The following is a 22,680-nucleotide window of genomic DNA, read 5'->3' as shown; positions in this document are numbered from 1 at the left end:
AGTTCTGTATGTTTTTCATTGGCACGCCAGGAGCAGCTAACAGTCAAGAGAAAAAATGAATCACAAACCTCCAATTGTGTCTCAGGTGGAAAAATTCAGGATTTTGGTTATCTAGGGAAAATATTGTCACTAGGCTCATTTCCTATGAGGTGCCAGAGCGGCAGAAGAGTAAATGTGTGAACAGTTTACTGAAGGCCCCACTCTTAACTCTGTGAGTGTGTGTGTGTGTGTGTGTGTGTGTGTGCGTGTGTGTCTTCAGCTCGGGTTTCAGCATGACTGTTTTCATATCGAGGCCACGCTTACCCAAACTTTTGACTGTCGTCTTTGGCCGATTCACACCCAAGTGTTGGGAAAAATGAGTGACTTGGGTTATACTCACTCATATTTTACTGCTTGGCAATTTGGTAGAAATGGTGAATAAAATGCGTCCCATGGAATATGTATTTTGGTTTTAGTCGTGACCCACTAATACTGTTTACTTAGAGCCAAACAGAGCAGAGGCCTGATTTATAAAGAAATGGTTGATAAATAGTCCTAAAAAACAGCTTTTAACAGTTTTTTTCATATGATGATTTCGTATGATGACCTCAATGGAGATACGTTTTGTTGTGTTTTTATGTTGGAAAATGTTGTTGTATATAACTGCATATCAACCTATATTATTGGGTTAATCATGCATATTTCTATGCAGTATAAGCCTGAAAAAAAACAAGAACAAATATATTTTTGAAAAGAAAAATAGTTTGTTAACGGTTTTACTTCCACGTTTCCGCTTCATTGTCGGGAGCAGAGCCTTCTGTTCTAGTCTACGGCGGGACACCTCGGTGTAAGCTCACCTGGCCTGCCGGGAAAAGGGAGAGGCTCCAACCAATTGTACCGTCTGTCCCGTGCAAACACAACGCGTGCGTAGCAGCCCCATCCTTGTTTACTGTAAATAGGAGCCTTTGTCGCATCTGTTTGCTCAGTCTTTCACACTTTAATCCACATATATATACTAGAAACCTGACGCTAACCCGCTCATTGTTCTCACAAGTCCTGCTTATGGTTACACACATATGCACACATGCACGCATAAACACAGACAGAGTGAGAGTTTTGTGTCGCTCATGCTGTTCCTTCGTCTCATGCATTGCAACCTCGGCCAGTTGATGAGAAGAAACCGAAATAGACCAATCCGGTTCCACAAAATTAGATATATATACATGTAAATATAAAAAACACTGCTTGAAACCCCCACACTTTGACAATTTCATGCGCAGGGCCAGAAGGCGAGATTAGTAAACCCTGTCATGAGGTTAACACAAGTAACACACTGAGTCACAGTAACACATAACCTCACAAACGCACTGTTTATCTGCCAGGTTGTGTGACTCCGCAGACGGTGAGTGGAATCCTGCCCGCCCACAACGAGGAGCTGTCACAGAGCCGCGCCGCGAGCCCCGAGGTCATAGGTGGGGTTTGCAGCTGTACTGGTTTGTCACCTGAACTTCTCTCTGACCTCCGCCTCGCGCCATGTGCACGTTTCTGACTCCCGCTCTCAGAGACGAGTCATGTACGTATCTGTCTGTACTGAATTTTGAGGCAATCAATCGGATAAGTGAGGGAGTAATGTGTGGGATTCAGTGAGAATAAAGAGTGTATATTAAATATAGCATTCCTAGCAACGTTTTCATTCAGTGGACAATGGTTTCTAAATATGAATTGTTTAATTTTATCTCACAATGAGCCCTAAACAGCTACACAAGGTGCATTGAGTTTCTGCAGTGACCGTGAACAGACAAACCAGGCTCAGTGTTTTCTTATTCATGCGTTAACCGAAGGCCCTCGTAGCTCTCCAGCACACTTGGAAAGGAAGGGATGAGCTGATTTGACGGCAATGAGCGACTGCGTGACTGTTTGATGCCCCCTAATCCGACACACTGGTCCATTTATCCATAATGACCAACAGGCTGATGTTGTTATCCTGAGACAAATTCAAATGTAAGTTGAGAAAAGGTATACGTAAGTAATATTTGGGAATTGATCATGTTAACGTTAGAATGATCACTGAATGGCATTTATTTAATGTTATCAGGAGAAAGACATTGTTTATTCATCAAACCAGTCAACTTTGGTCATTTAGCAACTTTAACATTTTTAAGAATGCACATGTGACAATGACAACAAAAGGTTTATGGTCTGTACGAAATAAATAGCAACATTGCTCATTTACAGCTTGGCTGAAGAAAAAACAAAACAAAAGGGTTAATCTTCATATCAAAAAGGCATACAGATGAGTTGAGATACTCAGGAACTCACTAATTGCTCAACGAAAGAAACGCTCTCCTTTTTTTTAAATAAAGCTTTTCATGTTTAATATGCACCTTCAAGAGCCTGTTATAGTTAAATAAATAGAATGTTTTCCATTTTGTTACATGCACATCCAATTTGCCTGGGGAAAGTATTTACACTTCACTGATCCTACTTGTCCAACAAATCTCCTTTTTTTTCTCTCTTCTAAACAATTCTTTCTCACCACAAACTCTCAGACATACACAGATGTACAGTCACTCTTGCAGACATGCTGCACCTATTTACTATTATTAACACAATATCTAAAACTATTGAAAGTGATCAAAATGCTAACGGTGAACATGGAAATCCATGTAGTGTAAAGAAGAAACAGTCCAAACACCACATCTTAACCGGGGAAGTCGGGGCTTACAAAAGGTTTTAGTTTACAATTGATCATGCACTGTATAAATTCACTGTGTCATTTGGTTTGAGAGTGTGTAATAAGTGGCTTCAATATCTACTTGTTTTCTTATTTCAACCAAAGAATAAACTAATATCCCCCCGTGACAGGTAAGCAATCCTACTGAATAATCTCTAACAATATTTAAGTGTTTTTTCCAGGAATCGTCACTGTCCTGCATCAAGTGGTTTCACTCTCTTTGAGCAAGCTTCAGCACATTAACCAGGAGCTTTTTGCAGGGTTTCTTCTCCCATAGTGTCCGTGTTGGTGTGGAAACTCCTGGCCAGTGGTTGGGCAGATGGGCAGTTTATTTCTTTCGCTCTTCTCTTTTCATGACGCAAAGTAAGAGTTCTGCATGGAGTAGAGGCGGTCGATGGGGTTCCCCACGCGGGCCTGCATGGAGTTGACATCCGACGACGCCATGAAGCAGTCGCTGAGGCTGGTTAAAGACGTGTCGCTGTCTATGTCGTGGAATGCAGAATCATTACCTGTGAACGGAATGAGAGAGAAAGACGTCAGGTTTCGGTGGCCGAGGAGCCATTCAAGGGATCACGCAACTGCACCTGCACCTGCACCCCACTCTGACTGTAAAATCCTCGTAATCCTGTGCCAGAGATTTACGGCAGCGTTGGGAAATTATAATTACTAATAGTCACTTTGAGAAACGGCTGTTGTGTGTTATCACAATTTTGGGGGGAGGGTGGGGGGCTGCTTTGTTCGATATCAAAGTTAACTTTTTGCTGCCCTCGCTGGGACAATTGGGGTCTACGAGGGAGCATGTAAACAAGGGGCATCCTCCTAAAAGATCGGGTTAATAGCGACTGCTTCCGCCTTTCATAAAACCTCAACATGTTATTTCTCTGAAGGGAATAGTTAACTTTATTACACTCTGGATCTTAATGATAGTGTTGCACAAAATGGGGACAGTGTTTCAAGACATATCTTTTAATGCCCAGCCAATATTGTTCATTTCCCCAAACCAAAGGAGTGATGAGACGGGGGATTTGGGTTCTTACTACTGAGATGAACTAAATGGAGGCAAATGATGAAAAAAAGTTATGAACTTCGGGAAATGGTCCCTCTGGGGCTTGTTGAGGACATCACTTAGAAATGTGTTATTCCCGTTACATCCTGTGGACACTTGATTGACTCCCCCCCCCCCCCCCCCTCCCTTCTTTGCATGTTAATTCTTCCCTAAGACTCAGACTTGTTGTTTCCCCATATTGACTCATTCACTCAAACTACCCACAATCACTGTCTGAATTGTACTTCATCTCAAGCTGTCCGCGCTCACCGCGTGTTTCAGGGCACGTCTCAGAGGCGGACGCTCAGATTTTGAAACCATATTAAACAGATTCAAAAATAAACTTCAAAAACCAAAATGAGCGCGCGTGCGTTATCTCATGTGGGAGGGAAAGCTGCTCGTACGTCTCCTTGAGCGGCCTGAATGTGGAGAGCTGTGGCCTGAACACATGTCCCACACCGGGGAGCTATGAGGTTGATCAAGGGACAGGCATGTGTGTGTGTGTGTGTGTGTGTGTTTTTTTAGAGCAGGAGTGGGTGTGTGTTTTGTCAATTTTTTTCTTGGCAGAGGGGTGTGGAGTCGGTGGATGCTCACCATATGGGTTCATGTGGTCCCCGGGCATCTGTGGGGGGGTGAGTCCCTGCTGGAACGGGTCCGTGCTGTAACCGTTCTGATCCATGGCAACCAGCTGCTGCTGCGGCGGAGCCAGCGGCGTGAAGGAGTTCATCATCCCCTCCATGCGATTGGACATCACCTCTGCAGGGCAAAGAGAGCAAAGAGGGAGACGCATTACAGGGAATGTCAATGAAATAAATATTTTTTTAAATGTAAACGCATCTGTGGGAAGAAAGGTGTGGCCCAAGACGGGGAAACCATGACGATGAAAGCATTGACTGTAATCCTAGATCTTCAAACTCGCCTAAATCCAAATTTAGAATCAAAAATTTGTGCTGCACTCCTGCCAGAACCAACACTTTAAGCTACGTTTAAATGTCTGTCCTGGTTCTTAAGGCACAATAACCTCCAAATACCTGCATTGCTTGGTTGCCTCTGTTAGTATTTCCATGGAAACCAACAGTAGTCTTTCCTGTGGCTTCTCCCACAATTCCCTCCACAAACACGCCGCTCTTGGCCAACTCACTTGTGAGAGAGACACAAAACTCTTGTGGCTTCATCCCTGGAACCCATCACCCCCTCAACCCCCCCGCAAACCCTCCGCAAACCCTTTCCTTTACAGTGGCTTTGCAGAATGACGTCTGCCGTTCATGTTGTTTGCTTTCCAGGGAGACTTTCTCAATTTTGGTGTTATTCAGTGTTGAACAGAATGCAACTCATATTTACAGATTAAAGAAGCACTATATTAATTTGAAACAAAGAAAGACTACCTTCTAATATGTGTTATATCGCATAGCATTTCTCTGCTACCTGAGTAATATATATTGAACTAACATCAACTTATTCTTATTCTCTTGATTGCAGTTTTCATGCGGCACCAATATTCTCTGCTGGTTGAATTACCGTTTAGATTTAAGGTAAGCACAGATACATTCACTCCCTTCTAGTGTCAAACTCTGCACAGTGAAGCTGATACAACCAGATTAACCAACAATAAGAAAACAAAGTGAGCAAAACAGGGTTTTCAAAGGTCCAAAATAGGAATATAGTTACTAAATAGTTTCCCAGAGAAAGAGCTTTGAGAGGATGATCTTCCATTGTTTGGTCTGGGTAAGTGAAGTCTCGTACCTTGGCCAAGTCTCTGAGAATTCTGTTGTTCTTGTTGTTGCTGCTGTCTTCTTGCCAACTTCTTCATCTGAAACGGAGGAGTCAAAGTTGTGAGGAACCCCCAAAACTAACATGTGCTCTTTAATTTAAAAAGGATGCTCCTCGCTGTTCACCCTCAAATGAACTGCACAAAATCTCTCTCTGAGTGCACTTCATTGTCAAGTATCAAAGGTTTTCACAAGATAATAATCAGAAAAGAGGAGGGCGTAGACATTTAATGCAAGAGTGAGCGAGATTTGCAACTCCTTGTGCTTTTTTCTTTTTTTTCCTACATTTGAGAAAGGAATGCAGTGATAAGTTTAACACGCATAGTTGTGGTGATTTATTAGCTGGACTCGAAGATGGAACAAGGCTGTTGTACGTGGACGCAGAGCCTAATTTAGTAGCCGCTCTCACCTTAGCTCTCTGGTTCTGGAACCAGACCTGCACCACCCGAACGCTGAGTCCTGTCTCTGCAGCCAGCGTCTCCCTCACCTGAAAGCGTCGGCACAAAAGATTTCCAGCATCGCACAAGAAAACGAAACATTTCACGGCACGCTGAACTACTTTGCCTCCTCAACATATCCTTCACGTAGGCTTCTTTGATTTGCTTTGATTTCACTGAACTGTTGAATGAATACAGAGGTCTTTCTGGACCTCTCGGGTTATTGCCTCTTCAAAGTCCTGGAGCGGGTGCGGCGCCTGTTTTTTAGGCCCCGGTCTACGGAGGCCGCTCCGCTATCTCAGTGTGACATTCGGTGCACGCTGTCTGCGTTACACCAGCCCGCCTCAGTTAACACAGAACAGAGTGCTGCTCGCCACTTCAAAGCGCAGCCTCGGGGTGGGGGAGACCTTGTTTTAACTTGAGAATTTTATTTGCAAAACTACTGTAGGGATCGTGGTCAGCATCCCAAAAAAACAACACCCCAAAGACAGACCAGGGAATAAGAACAAAAATGTTCCAATTTGCTAACAGATTATTTATGCTTTGGCTTACCTTCCTGCAGGGTTTTGAAGACACCTCAAAGGAGGCCTTGAAGGCGCGCCTCTGTTGAGTGGTCAGGATGGTTCGTGGTCTTTTGGGTCTCCTGGGATCCTTACTATCATCAGCCTTCCCCTGGCCTCCTATGCCTTTCTCCTGCTTGATATCCAACTCCTCGTCGTCGCTTTTCTCTGCGGAGAGAGACATTTTTCTGTGTCATCAGCCGAAGCTTGAACCAGCTACACCCTTAAGTCAGTGACAGTCTGCTGATTAATACATTTCGTTCTTCCCCATTCCGGGATATTCACACACCACAAGTGCATAATCAAAGGACACATGTGTTTTTCATACTTTGTTATCAATTTATTACAAAAGGAAAAGGCCACATGTACGATTAGCCTTACAGGAGTCTGCAGCTCTTGCTCTGGGCGAACGCAGTTAAATGTGCACATTTGTCATTAAACTGGACACTGCGTCACTTGTAATTTATTGCCCTCAGCTTTGTCTGATTTACACTAAATCCATCTTTGATAAGAACACTACGTCAAGTGCAAAACTGAAAAACCAAGCACGAGTACATTTCAGAAACCAAAAACCCAGTAATCTATTATTATTTATTTCAGACATTAAAATATTGACAATTTTCCTATGGATTGCGAGATGTTTACTGTCTGCAGTTGGACATTACAGTTTTGAGTCAACCGTTTATCCTACAGTGTACCGTTAAAATGTAGTTTCATTTTCTGATTTCTCAAGAAAATACTTTTGACGTTTGAAAACAATGTGAAACTCTGATTAAGTGCAAATTCATTATAATTTTTGGCTTTTGATTAGACTTTTCGCGGCATGACACAATGTAATATGGGTTACCTAATTCAATACTAGTATTAAATACATTCCGCACCGTGTAAACATAACATGAAAATAACTGAATAATAAAACATGGATTAGCTGTGCATGGGGCTGAAAGTAACTATTTCCTGCTTTTTGGGGGTCTAGAGGCTAACAAGGGAAGAGCACATGATGGCTCAGTTCCTCCCGTTGTCTGGTTCTGATAAGTCTCTCCATTTCTGCAGTGAAAACCCACATTTTGTCTGCCACAAGTCACGGTTAACCTCTGTTCGTGTGAGAATGGTTCTCCATCTTGACATCCGGAGACGTGCACGAAGGACGTGCCTGTGTGACGCACTGTGACACAACCCGACGAGGAAGACGCAGAGCAAATATTCCCACAAGTTGACAAAAGTTGACACAGGCACAGATGTATTTGACAAATTCCCCGCTTTTGTGCATGTTTAAATGTGAGCCAGATGGCGGTGAACAGTGAGGCTTGGCGAGGTGCCTCATTGTGTGTGCAGGCTATAGGCGAGGAACACTAGAGCTGATAAGAGCGGAGGCACAGGCTTTCTGCAGAAAGGCCCCAAATCCCTCTGTCACTCACCATGATACAGTGATTTAATTCTTTCCAGCACCAGATCCAGCTCACGCATGGAGAGCCATTAATACAGGGTGGCTTGGCTTCGTCCTGTTTCCACTTCCTACTGTATCATAAAACCAGCGCCTGCGCCTGAATTAGAATGCTGCAAAGTCAGCCATTGAACAACTGCAGATAGACCCATGTTTTGTACCTTTTTTTATGGCCTTGGCTGCACATGCGATATCTCTGAATAATCTCAAACGCTCAGCGAAATGAGGCGGCAACTCGTTTTGGGACGACGTGACGTTGTTTATTTCTTGCGTTAATATCAATCAACTAAAAAAAAACCCAGTTTGATTTAGTTCAGATCCTTTTGTGGAGGATGTGTGCGTTGGTTCCACTGTGACGGAACACCGCATACAGAATACAACACCCCGTTGCCATATGACGATGACACCCGCGTGTTGATCTCGCTCTGGTGCGAGAGGGTGCGGGGGGGGGCTCACCTGAGTCTGAGTCATCCGGGCTGACCGAGCTGAGTAAGTCCTTCTCCCTCTCGTAGTCGACTTTGCACAGCAGCTGACCCTCCTTCAGGACAAACTCGTCGCCCTTCCTCAGCTGCCGGTCGCACACGCAGCAGCTGAAGCAGTTGAGGTGGTAGACGCACTCCAGGGCGCGCATCACAAACTCCGTGGGGGCAATTTTTTCCATGCAGCCGCTACACTTGGTTGCAAACAACCTGTAGGGTGAGAAGAGAGAAGGGATGATGACAGGGGAAGAGATGTGGTTATACGAGAAAACTTCCTCTGAGAGAAGAAATAGAGAATTCATTATTTTCTACATTGAGAAATGAAATTGTGTGGTTTTGTTGCATCGAACTTCCTTGGTCTGGCATGACAAGTAGCTCACGGCGGCTAATGGTAGCTAACTTTAAAAAGATAATGCTCAAGGCTCTTTTTTGATACTATAGCAAACTATACTTTGGCACTCTTCATTAACCTTTAACCGCATTGTGTCAACACAATGGCTGCTGTTAAGCAAAGGATACAGAGGATTGCTTTAAAGAGAGACTGTGTCACTTTAAAGAAAAGACACAACACGCTCTTTCTCTTTCAAATGGCGGTCAGAAATAATAAGCCCTAGAACGCATCATTCCTGTGGATTTATTTTGTCCCGAAAGCATTTTTTTGAGCTGCTCATAAAGAGTCCAGTTGGCTCGCTGATCCTGCAGATAGTCAAGGAGGTGACTCCTGTTTGCAGCAACTCGTCCGTTATGATTTCTCCACGGGGGGTCCGGCTCAGCAGGATTCCAGACGAGCTCGGTCACCGGACCTTCCTACAAATCTACAGGCGGCTGGCTCGTGTTCTCATGCAGTGATTCCCGAAACCCGATGATCCCAATCAAGCCGTCGCTGTCAATCTGCTGGTTTCTCTCGTACGCGCGACGCTCTATGTGCATCGGATCCCATATCAGAGGCCGTGACTCATTGCTGACTACTGGGGGCTGCCCTCTGGTCCGCTCACATTTCAGCTCACTGTCTGCGGCGCAGCGCCGCCTCTATCACCATTTCCTCCACAACACCTCCATCTTCTTTTATATCCTTTCAGGGAGATGTTTGCATTGTTTTATTGGTGACTGAGAGGCATTTAATTTGTTCTCTGTTGTCCAGAAGAAGCCACATTAAATGGGAGCAGGAAGGCAGGGAGTGTGGTTGATCTTGTCCAGCCGTAAAGCTGGATTTATTAGTGGTCTCGTTGTTTGCCCCGGTCTGCAAGACAGCTGGCAGCCGCCTATCTATTTGTGGTGAACATCTATTTCATTGTGCAGGGGCAGCAAAAAGGAGCAATTGACATCATCTGCTGGTTGAGGACCGGGATGAGCGATAGTGATGAACGTCATGTGTAAATATGAGCGGAGGGGAACCAAAGGATGGTTTTGTTATGGTAATGTTGTTATAGGTGCTGATTGAGTACTGATAGCGAGTGTGTGTGTGTGTGTGTGTCTGTGTGTGTGTGTGTGTGTGCGTGCGTGCATGTGTGTAAGTGCATGTGTGTGTGTGCAGCTGTATGCACGCTGGAAACACGATAGTGCTGTTTTTGTTGTTGTCTATGCAGCATTGTGTTATCTTAATTACATCCAATCAGTTTTGGGATTATTGTACTAGATCCAACTATTCTGACTCCGCCCTGCGTCTGGCACACAACAAAAGTTTTTAACCATCATGTAGCGGCAACAAAAAAAAAAAAAAGATATCAGAGGCTGGCACTCACAGGATTCCTATAATCCTTTAATCTTTCATTTATTACAATAAGTATAGATTATTATTCAACTATGGAAAACACTTCAATGATAATCCCTTGAAAATGAAATGTTGGCCTGTTTTTCAAACAAGCACGGTTGTAGTTTAAGTGATCTGACAACCTCAACCTTAAACAAACCTCTGAGTTTGGACGCTAAAAAACGAAAGACAAGAACAACACTGATAATAAAAGAAAAATAAAATAAAATAAAAACTGAAAGAGGAAATCTTGGATAAACTCTTCTCGGGATAAATAGAACATTCAGGGACTTGTTTCTAGTTTTTGGAGGGATTAGTGTGTTACATGCTGGGATCAGGGAAAAGAGGTGATGAATCTGTCAAGACGACTTCCCAGCTCCAACTCTAATGTTTAGCTAATGATTGCCGGCTTAGGGTTAAGAAAGAGAGCAAAAAGTTGAGGAAATGACTTGTTAGCGCGGCCCTGATACGTCCAGGGCTCCGCATTCACCTACGACCGCTCTCTCAAATCTTCTCATCCCGATGAAAACATTCTCATTCAGCCCTCTTTCCTTTCTTCTTTCTCCTCGCCGCGTCTAATCTTGTAAGCCATTATTTTTCTATTTCCCCTCTCTGTCACTTTGCATTATTTTTGCTGCTGTAATTCCTATTCGTCCCTTCTGGAATCTTCCTGTCCTGCTTTGTCCTCGGGTCTAATCCGGACTTTCTGCCTGTTTTCAGTCCCCGGTCCCCATTATCAGCGGGGTTCAGATGGAATAGCCATGCGTGACGCCCCCTCTATGGCAACCACACCTCCACAGGAAGGCAACGGCGACTTTTCGGATGGGCAGAGAAGGCCTTTGAGAAGCTGGCAGCAGAAGTAAATCCTTCTCTAAGGAACAAGGAGAATTAGCAGGGAGCAGTGGACTAGGGATTTAACCCTACCCCTCTCCTTTGAAAGGCACAGTCAGTCCCACTCCTGCGGCTAGCCACAATCAAACAGAGGAGGAGTGGGGAGGTGGCTGTGGGGAGTGGAGAACACAAACTCCCTGAATGACACAAGCAGTGGATTGTGGAGGAGCCTAATCCCACTTTAATACCTTTCCAAGTTCAGCCGCTAAAGAATGCTCTTTAAAACAACACCACTGTGTGAGCAGTGAAGGTTGACCAGGGGGAGGCACGCCATTCAACCTCCCCGACATTACCTGATTAGTGGTCTCAGGACCAGGCCAACGGGGCAAGAGGAGATGATGTGAATGATGATTTTCATGTGTGATTGTGTACATGCAAAGAATTACCGCTCCGTTGAAGCGTATCGGGACATTAGATATATCAAAGTGCTGTAGGTGTGCGGAATCAGACTTGAAGTGATTCGTGAGATCATTTACCACGTTCCGGCTCTACTTGATCCCGGTGACCTTTCACTAAGACCTGCTTTCACCCAAAACCCACTTTCTGGACATTCAGCTGCTCGGGTAACATGACTCCCAGTGTCGCGGAGGCAAGCTGCTCGACTCCTTTTAAGCTAGTCTCTCTCTGTGTGAAAGACACCACAAAGAAGACCACCAGCATGACAACCACCGTCCCCGGCTCTTGCATTTTCCTCCTCCCACACCTGAGCGCACAGATCAAGTGATGAGACTCCTCCTGCGCGGATCAATGGCCGCATCTCAAGCAGAGACAAGTGTCAATATTTACCGAAGGCCTCCCCAGAACTGGAGTCATAAATGAAAAAAAAAAGAGCACATCTCGGCACATACCATCTTCCCGAGGGAATCATTACGTCCCTCTTTTTAATCCTGTGTCCATATGCTTGTAATCCCTTGTCTGTCCTGTCTTGCGTTATCTATCGGTCCCTCTTCCTCTCTGTGACAGATCATCACACTGTTGAGGCTTGTAACGCTGCTGTGTTTGTAGAAAATGCACGAGTAAAAAGAGCATTATGAAGAAGACAAAAGCCATTAGGGGCTTCAGACAAGCCAAGTGTGGATGTGAGACTTTGGCCTCAATGCTGCTCTTCTTCTTCTTTGCATCGTTTTCCAGGCACTTTGGAGAACTTTGCACTCCCTCTTTGAAGAGATTACTGGCAACTTAAAATGTGACAACATCTTAAGCGCTCCCCACATGTTGCCGATGATTTCCCTTCTCCAGACATTACATGTAATGCTTCTGCCACAGCGATAATCACCAGGAGGACTGGGCAGGATAAAAGAAACCAGGAAGAATAAGAGAGGGAAGGGGGGGAGGAGGGGTGCAGCTGCTCTTGGAGCCTGATAATCATGCTACATTTAGCAACACGTGCAACAATCTCACCTCCACCTTTAGTTATTAAACAACACTGTGAGAAACAGCATAACGATTTAGGGAAGAATAGCCCGAGCTATTATGTCACCGCATCCCTTCAAAGACAGAGGGGATGAGGATTATCCAGGCAGCAGCTGGAAGCTATTACTTTGAAGATAGGCTCTTGTGTCGGAGTAGGAAACCTGTGGCCGTGCCAATCGGGGCAGAGGTGAGAGACGAGGTCCGGGAGGCAGGTCAGAAAAGGGCCTCCGGGCAAGAGGAAGGGCGCGTGGAGCCATCGGTCAAACGCACACGCTCGATACCTCCTGGTTTAGGGGCATCATCTGGAATCGGCATGAGGTATTTTCCTAGGTAGTTTTGACAGAACAGTTCGATTCTTGAGGAAATCGGTGAAGGAATTAGGTGAAGGTGAATGCACTGTTGTATCCGCTCAGTCAATTAGCTTAGCTTCGCATTAAAACTGAAAACAGATGTTGCTGTTAATAATAGGGAATACCCTTGTTTGCCTTCTTGCCATGACTTATATTAGAAGCTTGGGGAGCCCTCCCATATCTGTTCAGTTAATATAATGGTAGTCCGTTAGCTTAGCTTAGCATATAGACTTCCGACGCGGGTTCAGCTAACATGGCGTTGTCTGACGGTAACACAGGACGCCTACCAGCAACTCTTAAAGTACACTTTGGCTTTTGTATGAATAACAAAACATGATTAAAGACGTTAAAGTGTGGGTTCAAACATTTTGTTTCTTTTGTAACGTGTTTCCAGTAAGTTAAGCTAAACTAAACTGAACTAAAATAAGCTAAGCTATGTGGTTTTTTGGCGGTAGCCCTGTATTTACCAAAAGGATATGAGAGTGGCATCTGCTTATTTTATGGCAGTAAAATATTTTTTTATTCACATAACTCAAATGAATTTGAACATTAAATGAGAGCAATTTCCTTTAAATTCTCAGGTGTAATCTTGTTGTCTATAAATTCTACAAACATCTCCGTAGCAGAAGAGGACTTTGAACTCCCACTTCTCAGCTCCTCATGAGACACGTCCTAGCATGTGAAAATTGGTTCTTAGAAACAGTATTAAAAGCTTCTGCCAAAGAGGAAAAACATTTGATGCCCAGATGTTAAGCTAAACCTTCGTCATGAAAAGTACTTTGCTATGTTTTCCTCTAGAAGCAGCGGGCACTAGATGCTGAGGACAATGGTTTTGAAACAGCAACCTAAATTTAGCTGAAGTTTGAATTCCTGCAGAGGGACGGATTATAAAAGTAGACATGAAACGCTTTACTTTAACACAATGGACGTGCATGTTTGAAATAGCATTTCCTGATTAATTCTTCATCCACCAGGTTTAAAACAAAATTTCGGACTGCGTCAAAAGCGCATCACAAAAAGCGGGCCTGATAATTCTGCCTCCATAGAAAGATCTGAGTAGCTGACCCTGTTTCTAAGAATCAGCATTTCTCTCTGGAGCATAGATTCATGGAGAATAATGAAGCCAAATAAAAAGTGCCATCCTTCTGCTCCCAAGGGCCAGCTCCAGTCAGCTCTAAAAGCTGCTTAATCACCATCCGGTGCTTACTACATTACCATAATAATGGCCTTTAAATTGAGGCTCTTTGTTTTTTAATTAAACTCCCAGCAGGTAAAAGTAAAACACATTAACGCGAGATGTGTACACCACTAACAGCCCAAAGGTGCCTTCTCGCGGCTCTGGCCACAGGGTTCTGCTTGTTCCCCGCACTGAAGCGCGGCTCCCGGCTGCCTGCAAGCTCACAGGGGAGGAATAAGACGAGCCGTTTGCACTCGGCATGGCAAAGACGATGGTGTTCGGTGCGTTATTGTTTGCATACGCACCTGCCCTACATCTCAAGAGGGAGCACACTTAGTAGTAGCTGCTGAATCTGTAAATAGACACTGGTTACAGTTAGTCTGGAGGTGTTTCCCGGTTCTCGTCCTGCACGTCCGTTATTGGGAGGATAAACGTGGCCGCTTTATTTCGACGGCATGTGCTGGAATGCGAAGCTCCTCAGACGCGTCCCCGACCAGAAGAACATGTCAGGCATATCTGTACATAACGGCGCACACGCAGCTGCACAAAGAAATCCAAAACCTTAAGTCGTTATTCAAATGATCTCATTCCTCCGAGCTGTGAGTTTCCCAGATTACTCAACACTGGAACACAGGTTGGAGAGGACAAGGCGCTAATGTGCATTCTGACTTCTGATGGGGTGTAACTGATCGGCTGCTCTGCTTTACTTTATATGAAACACGACAAATGCAAACGATACTGCGTGTTCGTGTAGAGCTCCAAGAGCAACAGAGGCGCACCGGAAAACGTCTTCCAGCATCAGGCGACCGATGCGTCTGCTAATGAGTCACAAGGAAAACAGCGTGGAAGTAATCCTGCACCAGCCACACAGGTAGAACAAAGCTCACGGAGTGAAAAGGACAGTGAATTGGGCAGCAGAGGAGGCTAAGTACACATCTAAATACAAGAGTAAGCAGGCAGGCACACATGATGCTGTTTGGACAGCTGGTGTTCCTGAGTATGTAAAATAAGTAAAACATTGCATTTAGGCTCAGTTTTGAGTGCTCACAACAAATGATACTGAGCAACAGTTATACAGATATGTGTCTGCTAGGATTTTGTTTTTTTTCATGAAGGCTTTTTTCTGCTTATTTTTTTACGTCCCTTAACAAATAAATTAAGAGACAGTGAATGACCGGGCTGTTATAAAGAGCTCAGCTGTACGGTTCGTCACCGCCGGATGTGCGACGTGTTGACAACACGGTGCCTCTAAAAGCAAAACGTTAAAAAGAAAACTAAAAATGTCCCCAGACAGCTCCTGTAAAATCATCTGCACCCATTTTATATATTCCTATCACTGGGTCTCCGTTCTGAGAGTACAATGTACGTGTAATGGCCTTCACATGCTACAGAGCTTTGGGTGACTGTAGCTGCCCACAGATACACAAGGTTTCTCAAATGTCTCAAATGAGACTAGAAATCGTCACGCTTATGGGAAAATATGGTTAATTATGGTCAAAATACGTTCTCAAAAACGAGGTGAATTGATGAAGGGAGGGTAAGTAACGCTAACATACTCTACTTTCTTTGTTGTAAGAAAATAAATGGACTCTTCTTACAAAGATTCAGCGCTGGAATGGTTAAATAACAACATTTGGATTGGAGGGCTTTATAATTACTATTGACCCAGAGGTTCTGGGTCTAAGAAATAAAACAAACAGTAATATGAGGTGCTCTAAAGCACAAGTCTGCAAATATGCAAAGACAGGGTCTGGTGGAGAGCATCACGCTTTGGCTTCTTTTCTCCGCTCCTAATCTGTGGGGCTACACAATATTAAGACGGCTTTGGAGCCACTTGTGACCCAGCTGTGCACTAATGAAAAATTCCACAGCTCTGTGCGGAGGCCGTTGGAGCTTGACCCCATTCCACCGTGAACCAAGCAATGTCCATCTTGAGGAGTTTACCAGCGCTGAAAGATACTGGATTAATAGGTAGCAATGGAGAAAGAGAGACAATCTGGGAAAGACTGGAAAAGCCCTTGTGTGCTTTTTCTCTTCCTCCGCTCTTCAGTATATTGGTGTGAAGTAAAGTGTTTGCCCAGTGTTTTAATGGCCAGAGATGATCTGGAGATCATTGTGATGGAGGCTGGTAGGATGAGGGGGATCTGTTTATTTAACAGAGATCCAGTCTAAGCCCAAAATTAGTTTGGGGGGTGGGGGGTGATGTGCGGCAAACTAGGAATTAGACATTTTTCACAAGATCCGGATTCATGCGTCTGTGATCCTGCTGCCCTTGATTCTCTTTCTCTGCGTCTTAACCGAGGCAAAGGAAAGAAGACCAGGCCGGCTCGAGTCTTTGGACAGGATCAGGATATACAGTGAGCAATTACAGAGTAATGTACACCATGTTAACAACTCAGACAAGTCAATAAGCAGTAAAGGTTTTTATAAGGATGTATATGTTTTGGTCTTGTCTGCCTTTCATTATCTTCTCCTTTTTGTTTAGCATTTATTTATCTGCACAAGAACTTAATTTAAAGGACACCCAGATCAGCCACCCACTCATCTCCTTCAGTTGTTAACAATCAGACATCAGTGATGCAGATAACATCGAGGGACATGGCAAAGCAATTGAGGAGGAAAAGAGACAAGAACTACAGGATGAGTGGTGCTTTTTTTCCTGATGGATGGACATAAAATTATTATTACATTTCAAAGAGGCAAATTGATGCATCAATTATGCAGGATCAATACCAATATTTTGAACCTGGGCAATTTCAATTCTCATCTAAACCCTCGATAATAATAATCCACGTCTATAGGAGCATCATTGACGCATACTTTAAAAGATGAGTCCATCCGTGAGAGCCCTTTGGGGGAGTAGCACAAAATAAGGGTTTGTGGGTAGTAGGGGGAGGGGGGTTGTGTGTGAGAGAAAATGAAAAAAGGAAAGCAAATGAAAAATAAACATTGTTATTGAAAGACAGGATGCTTTAAGACCCAGGGGCCAGGGATTAACATTCAGATTAGCATTCAAATAATATATTTGAATTTCTGATCAGCAATCCTCTTCAAAGAGCTAAATCCCAAGATTAGCAGGTGTTATGCTAAAAAGCTGTGTTTTTTTGTCAGGAACGTAGCTACACTAGCCAAACAAATATGTCTTTGAGTGCGAGGGGCTGGCGTGGATGTATGGCTGTAACCATGGCGACTGGCTGGTAGTTAGGAGCCTAGGAGAGGGCTGCAGTGTTGGAATGTGTCAAACAGACAGAGGGGCGCACATACACCGCAGAGCAAACCAAAAACCTGCTGTTTCACTAAAGACCATCCTCTACATTATTGAGACCACCAACAAATTCCAGGGATCTTTGTTTGGGTCGACGGGGACGGAAAGGTCATTTAGCATCATCGTCATCATTTTTTTTTTTTTTTTAAGGGTGCGTTGCTGAGCGAGTCACCCGAAGAAATGATGAAGCTCTACTCAAGAATCACATTGAGTGCTGCTTATATTTTAATTTATCAGGGGTCACTCAGCTACTTCTGACGCAGTGAGATTGAAGTGGAGAGGTTTCAAATCACAGCAAGTAACAAGAAAACAATCACGTAGTTAACAAGTTGTTAAAAGTAAAAGTAGGGTTAGTATCCAATTAATTTTCCCCCAATTTACTTATTACTCATTTACTTTAATTATATTTATATTATAAGAATTCAAATGCAGTAATAGGCTATTTAGTTCTAATTCAAATTAGACACCGATTTCTCTTACTTTATATTATCAAATTTTTGCACAAATTGGATTTCCATTTGTATATTTTCATTTACCCACCAATAATTACTAAATCTGAAATATAAAGAGAAAACTGTGTTGATAAACGCTTAGATATAAATGACTATTATTGCAGAATACTTAAATACACTTACTACGGTGCTTCAAGTGAAATTGAGGTACTTGCTTGCATTTGTTTCAGACTTTAAATAAAAAACACTATTGTATTTATTTAAAAGAAAAAAGAATATAAAATTAGCTCCACCATAACCAAGTACATTTTGATAGTCAAAAAAATATAATATGATATAAAAAATATATATATAATGGTATATTTATATATTATATACTTATGCAAGGTTTTCTCAAACAACTTACTGCAGAATCATTTTAACATATATTTGACATTTATTTCTGGCGTAACATATTTGATTTATTTATATGGTTATATGGCATCCTCAGGATTTGCAGGGGAAACTATTGTTGAATCTGAACTACGAAGAACAAGAGTACATTGTTTAAGCATGCAACATCTTTTTTTATCTGCGCTATACAGATTTCACATAAGTTCCTAAAAGAACAATAAATGAATTGTCTGGACGTGCTGCAACCTGCATTGTGTATGTGTGCGTTTGTGTGTTTGATCTTGAAAGAAAAACTCTCCTTGCATTGTAGCAGATACTGTTACTGTGAAACTATTTTGTTCACGTCTTCAAGCTTCCCAGCATGCATTTGGCCCCAGGAGGTCTGGCACAGGGGGTTCTCTGAAGCCCTTTCTCGCTCCCGCCGTCTGTCTTTCCCACACACCCGCGCACACTGTCATGCGATTTGCGTGGTTTAAAAATCTTATCTCTGCAGCTGGAAGAGAACCGGTTGGGCAAAATTCCCTTTTCTCGCTGTGAAGCCTTCGAGGCACAAAATGAAATGGCGAAGCAAGGCACGGCATGTCTGGTCCCCAACCGACGGCGGATCTGCATGGCCCCGCGGCGCTTACCTCGCGTCAACTCACTGATCTTCGCCGTGGCCCTTCAGTGACTGCATTATGACCCCTAACAGAGCCCCGACATGGTTTGTTTTCCCCGCTTTATCCCGTGACTCAATAAATTGACATTGCACCGTACCACCCCCTCCCCCGCCCCCCCCCTGCCCCCCGCGCGGATACAGGTGCCCCGACCCGGAGGAGTCATACATACATGGCCTGGTTAAACGGCCCGATACGAATTCTCAAATGAGGCGAACCGAGCGGCAGCTGTAGTTATGCATATTTGGCCGTGAACAACGCCGCCAACCTCACTGGTGCCCCTGCCACTCATTGTACACATGATCGGGCCGATATGGATGCTTATTTGTCTTCAGAGGCGATGACAATGTCTCCCGCCGCAGTGACACCCGTGGTCAGCCCTCTCAGCGAGGGAAAGGCTTTGTATTCACACACCAATTTTACACTCTCTTTAGGTCCAGGAGCGTCTTTGTGTGCCGGGGAGCAGCCCCATTCTCTGCGGCTGTCTGGTAAAAGCAGCTGTTTCTATAATGCTGTGGCAGCACTTTATGTTGCAGAATGATGAATGAAGGGCAAGAGGCAGAGCTGAGGTGCAGCTGAAGCGCACACACGCAGAAACAATGGCCCAGGAGGGTGTGAGCACGACATGCATGTGCTCTCTCTCTTTCAGCCTGCCACTCACACAAACACACACCCTCTCTCTCTCTCTCTCTCTCTCTGCAGGTTAGGCTCCCGTAGCTCAGCCATAGCCAGAGGTTATGTGAGCGTGTTGAAGCTGGAGGGGGCGAACAGGCCGACACGTCCCACCAGTCCCAGTGCAGACCCGGGGGGAATGAGAGGTCCCCCGGTCCCCCCCCCTCCCCCCGGGGACCTGTCGCTCCCCTGTCCTCGGGGCAGTCATCTTCCTTTCCACCACCGACCTAATGACAGCGCCCCGAGGCCTCATCAGTCCAACCCCCTCCCAGCTCAGCGCTCCTCTCTCCCCGTTGTCCTACCCAGGTGCCTGTCAGAGGGGTGTCTGTTCTGTGACTGGTGTAGCCGTCCGCATAAAGGCAACCACCCCCCCCCCCACACACACCCACACACCCACACACTGCTCCTCCTCCCCGTGGCCCCGGGCTCAGCCTTTCATTTTGAAGTGGCGCAGACCAGCTCTGCACCAGCGTGGGCCCTCGGCCTGCAGCCTGCTCCATTGTTTAGCCTCGGAGAAAGGCTATTATTTCAACTCAATTTACTGCGAGTAAACACTGAGTGATAAGGCCCCCTGTCCAATGCCTCATACACACACACACACACACACACACTCCTCTGATCCCTCCCTCCCTTACGCGGGCTGTAATATACACTGCCAACAAATCACGGCTCTTGGCCTATTGCTATCCCTGGCTTTAGAATGGAGCTTACTAATTTACTTTCAAACACAGATCGGGGGACAGGCCTCATGTGTTTCAACCACCGTGCAGCATTTGAAGAGGCTTGTGGCCCTATGGTAGACTGTTATAAATTTCAAGCAACAGCATTGTCGCATCTTTATTGTACTATTCACATGCTAAACATCCGCTAATCCGATAGAAATATTCAAAGATCCAAACAGTGCCGTGGCACTTTATTTACATACAGAATTTTAATCACTTTCGGCTTCAGTAACACCAAACACAAACCGTACGATGAATGTCCGCTCGGATAAATCAACCGAGCCCAGAATGATGATGATGATGATAGTAGCTTTTTGTGTTTGCTAGACAATGGATGCAGATTGACTCGTGACCCACAGCTGCAGTATTGAGACATCGTTGCCGAGCGTACAGTTACCGCTCTTAAGACAGTGACGTCGGAGTCGTTTTTCACGAGCACCGCCTTGGCTTCCTCGTGCTGCGTCTTAATTACAGAGAATCATCAGCCAGCTTTAAATAGCAGTCGTTTGCACTGTCTCTGCCTAATGTGGCTAATACAATTATTCGGAGCCTACTTTATCTTAGGCAGAAAGAGGCTGACACGGTAGCACAAACTAATGTGATAAAAGCTTAGCATATCACGGCTTGATTCAAGGTTTTTAAAGGTAAGTGTTTATGACAAGGTAATAATGCCTCATGCAAAAGGCAGGGCTGTAAATTGGTTAGTTAAGGCATGATGGATGAGGGGGAGCCTAACCTTATTTCCAATAGAGCCTCTTGATTTCTAGAGCTGTGGATAATGAATTTGATTTAATTAGACAATCCCTCATCTAATTAGGAGTGGGAGAAATTTGACCCTGTGTGTAGTCTTAAGACTGCATCCAGGACAGCGGATCCACTGCAAATTCAGCATTTTGAGGAAAAAAAGAAAGCATTTGTTAAAGAGTGGTCACACTCGCTACGATGCCCATTCATCCACCCCTGTCCTCCATGAAATAAGTAACAAAAACTTCATCATTAACAAATATGATTATTGCATGACATAAAAACAAACTAGCAGCCAATTAAAAATACAATTGAGAAGATGGTTCTAGGGGTTAGGAAACAGCTATAAAGGTCCAATTAAAGTAGTGATTCATCATCAGATTATTAATAAAGCTTGTGAGGGTCCTCTGCTGTATTGGTAATGGGCTGCTTGGCCTATCTTCCCCTAAACCCTCTGGGTGGACCTGCTCCTTACGCTGCCAAGGTAATCTTTTTAAAGGCCAAGAAGATCCAGCCCACCAGGCCCCCGAAGGCATCCTGTGGTTGCTCCCACCGCCTGCTACACTCTGCAATTCACCTCCCAGGCTTGACAACTCTCATTATGCCTCCAACTTTTCTACGCTTTCACCTTGGAGAAAAAGAAAAAAGAAAAAAAAAAACCTCTCTCAACTTGATCATTCTGACAGCCCCGGGTGTTGTATTTGTCATCCTCTGACTAACTGGACGTGCTCGCGAGCGCCGGGGATCTGAGGAGAAACGATGTAAAAGCGCGCCGCGTCCAGAGCCAGATATCCGCAGCCAGTTCCGTTTTGCTTCCGCCTCTGATGAATTTAGTGGTTTTGGGGGGATAATATCTCGGCTGTGGTTACCGGGTGTGCTGGAGAGCCTTCACAAGTATGCATCATTGAAAGTCCATCTCCTTGTGGCCCCCTGTTAGTCAAAGAATCAGCCCACAACACACAACCCCAAAGATGCTTAGGTAGCCAACAACACTGCAGATCCAATTACCTGTAATACACACTTCAGTTTATCTCACTCCCAGTCATTATCTAAATTGCCAACATATTATTAAGGTACCTGCTTGAGAAGTGTGTGTGTTTCTCTTTGTCTCCTAATAGGGCCCAAAGGGAATGTTGGTTTGTATGTAACCCTCAGTGGGCTGTAAAGAAATGGGCTTTATAACCGTTTCCCAAAACCAAGGCATGCGGGAAGCGGCGAACAATTCACCATTATGCACCAAACACAAACGTATCTGTCATGACATGGTGAGTTGTGGAATCAGGAGATTAATTATGTGATTGTAAAGAAAAGGAGCCCGGCCCTCAGTAGGACGCTCCCTCATTACATTACCTCGGCCTCCAGAGGAGCCCAATTGACTTTGGAGGCACACGGCTCCCCCACAGACGACCTACACTGATTGAAAAAAGTGACAACTATAAACAGTTTATTTCACACGTCCTCAGCAGTGGTGCCGCTGCTTTACTCTAATTCCAGCGAGTGAAAATAAAAACACTCAGGACTTTTTCTGGCCTTTTGGGAGTCCGTTTCACACTTATTCAGATTGATGGAATATTTTGAATTAAATCTACACTGGTATCCTACCTCCTCTTGATTGTAACCTGCTCTTGTTTTCTAGTGAAATCCAGAGTTAAGTGAACTCAGAGGACAGACAATTCCTAAAAACCATAGATAATCCTTCTGCACTGTATTTCAAATGGAAGTGCTTTTAAAAGCAACATAGTGCATTG

At 44.4% G+C, this 22,680-nt stretch overlaps 1 protein-coding gene across 2 annotated transcripts in view; it reads right to left on the bottom strand.

The window, feature by feature from the left end:
* Positions 1-2,030: 2,030 nt before the first annotated feature.
* The window catches only part of lmx1bb (LIM homeobox transcription factor 1, beta b), a 41,702-nt gene continuing 21,052 nt past the window's right edge, over positions 2,031-22,680 (bottom strand). For both annotated transcript variants that reach the window (XM_040196132.2, XM_040196131.2), the window contains 6 exons: positions 8,425-8,657; positions 6,517-6,692; positions 5,937-6,014; positions 5,502-5,568; positions 4,353-4,514; positions 2,031-3,222 (listed from right to left, as the gene is read on the bottom strand). In XM_040196132.2, the coding sequence (XP_040052066.1) occupies positions 3,065-3,222; positions 4,353-4,514; positions 5,502-5,568; positions 5,937-6,014; positions 6,517-6,692; positions 8,425-8,657 (874 nt within the window). In that variant the 3' untranslated portion in view covers positions 2,031-3,064. The remainder of the gene's footprint in view (positions 3,223-4,352; positions 4,515-5,501; positions 5,569-5,936; positions 6,015-6,516; positions 6,693-8,424; positions 8,658-22,680) is intronic.

Source organism: Gasterosteus aculeatus, chromosome 13 (genome assembly GCF_964276395.1).
Source record: "Gasterosteus aculeatus chromosome 13, fGasAcu3.hap1.1, whole genome shotgun sequence".
In the NCBI taxonomy this organism is placed as follows: domain Eukaryota; kingdom Metazoa; phylum Chordata; class Actinopteri; order Perciformes; family Gasterosteidae; genus Gasterosteus; species Gasterosteus aculeatus.
Note: the sequence above shows the minus strand (reverse complement) of the source record. Positions and strands in the feature narration are given on the sequence as shown.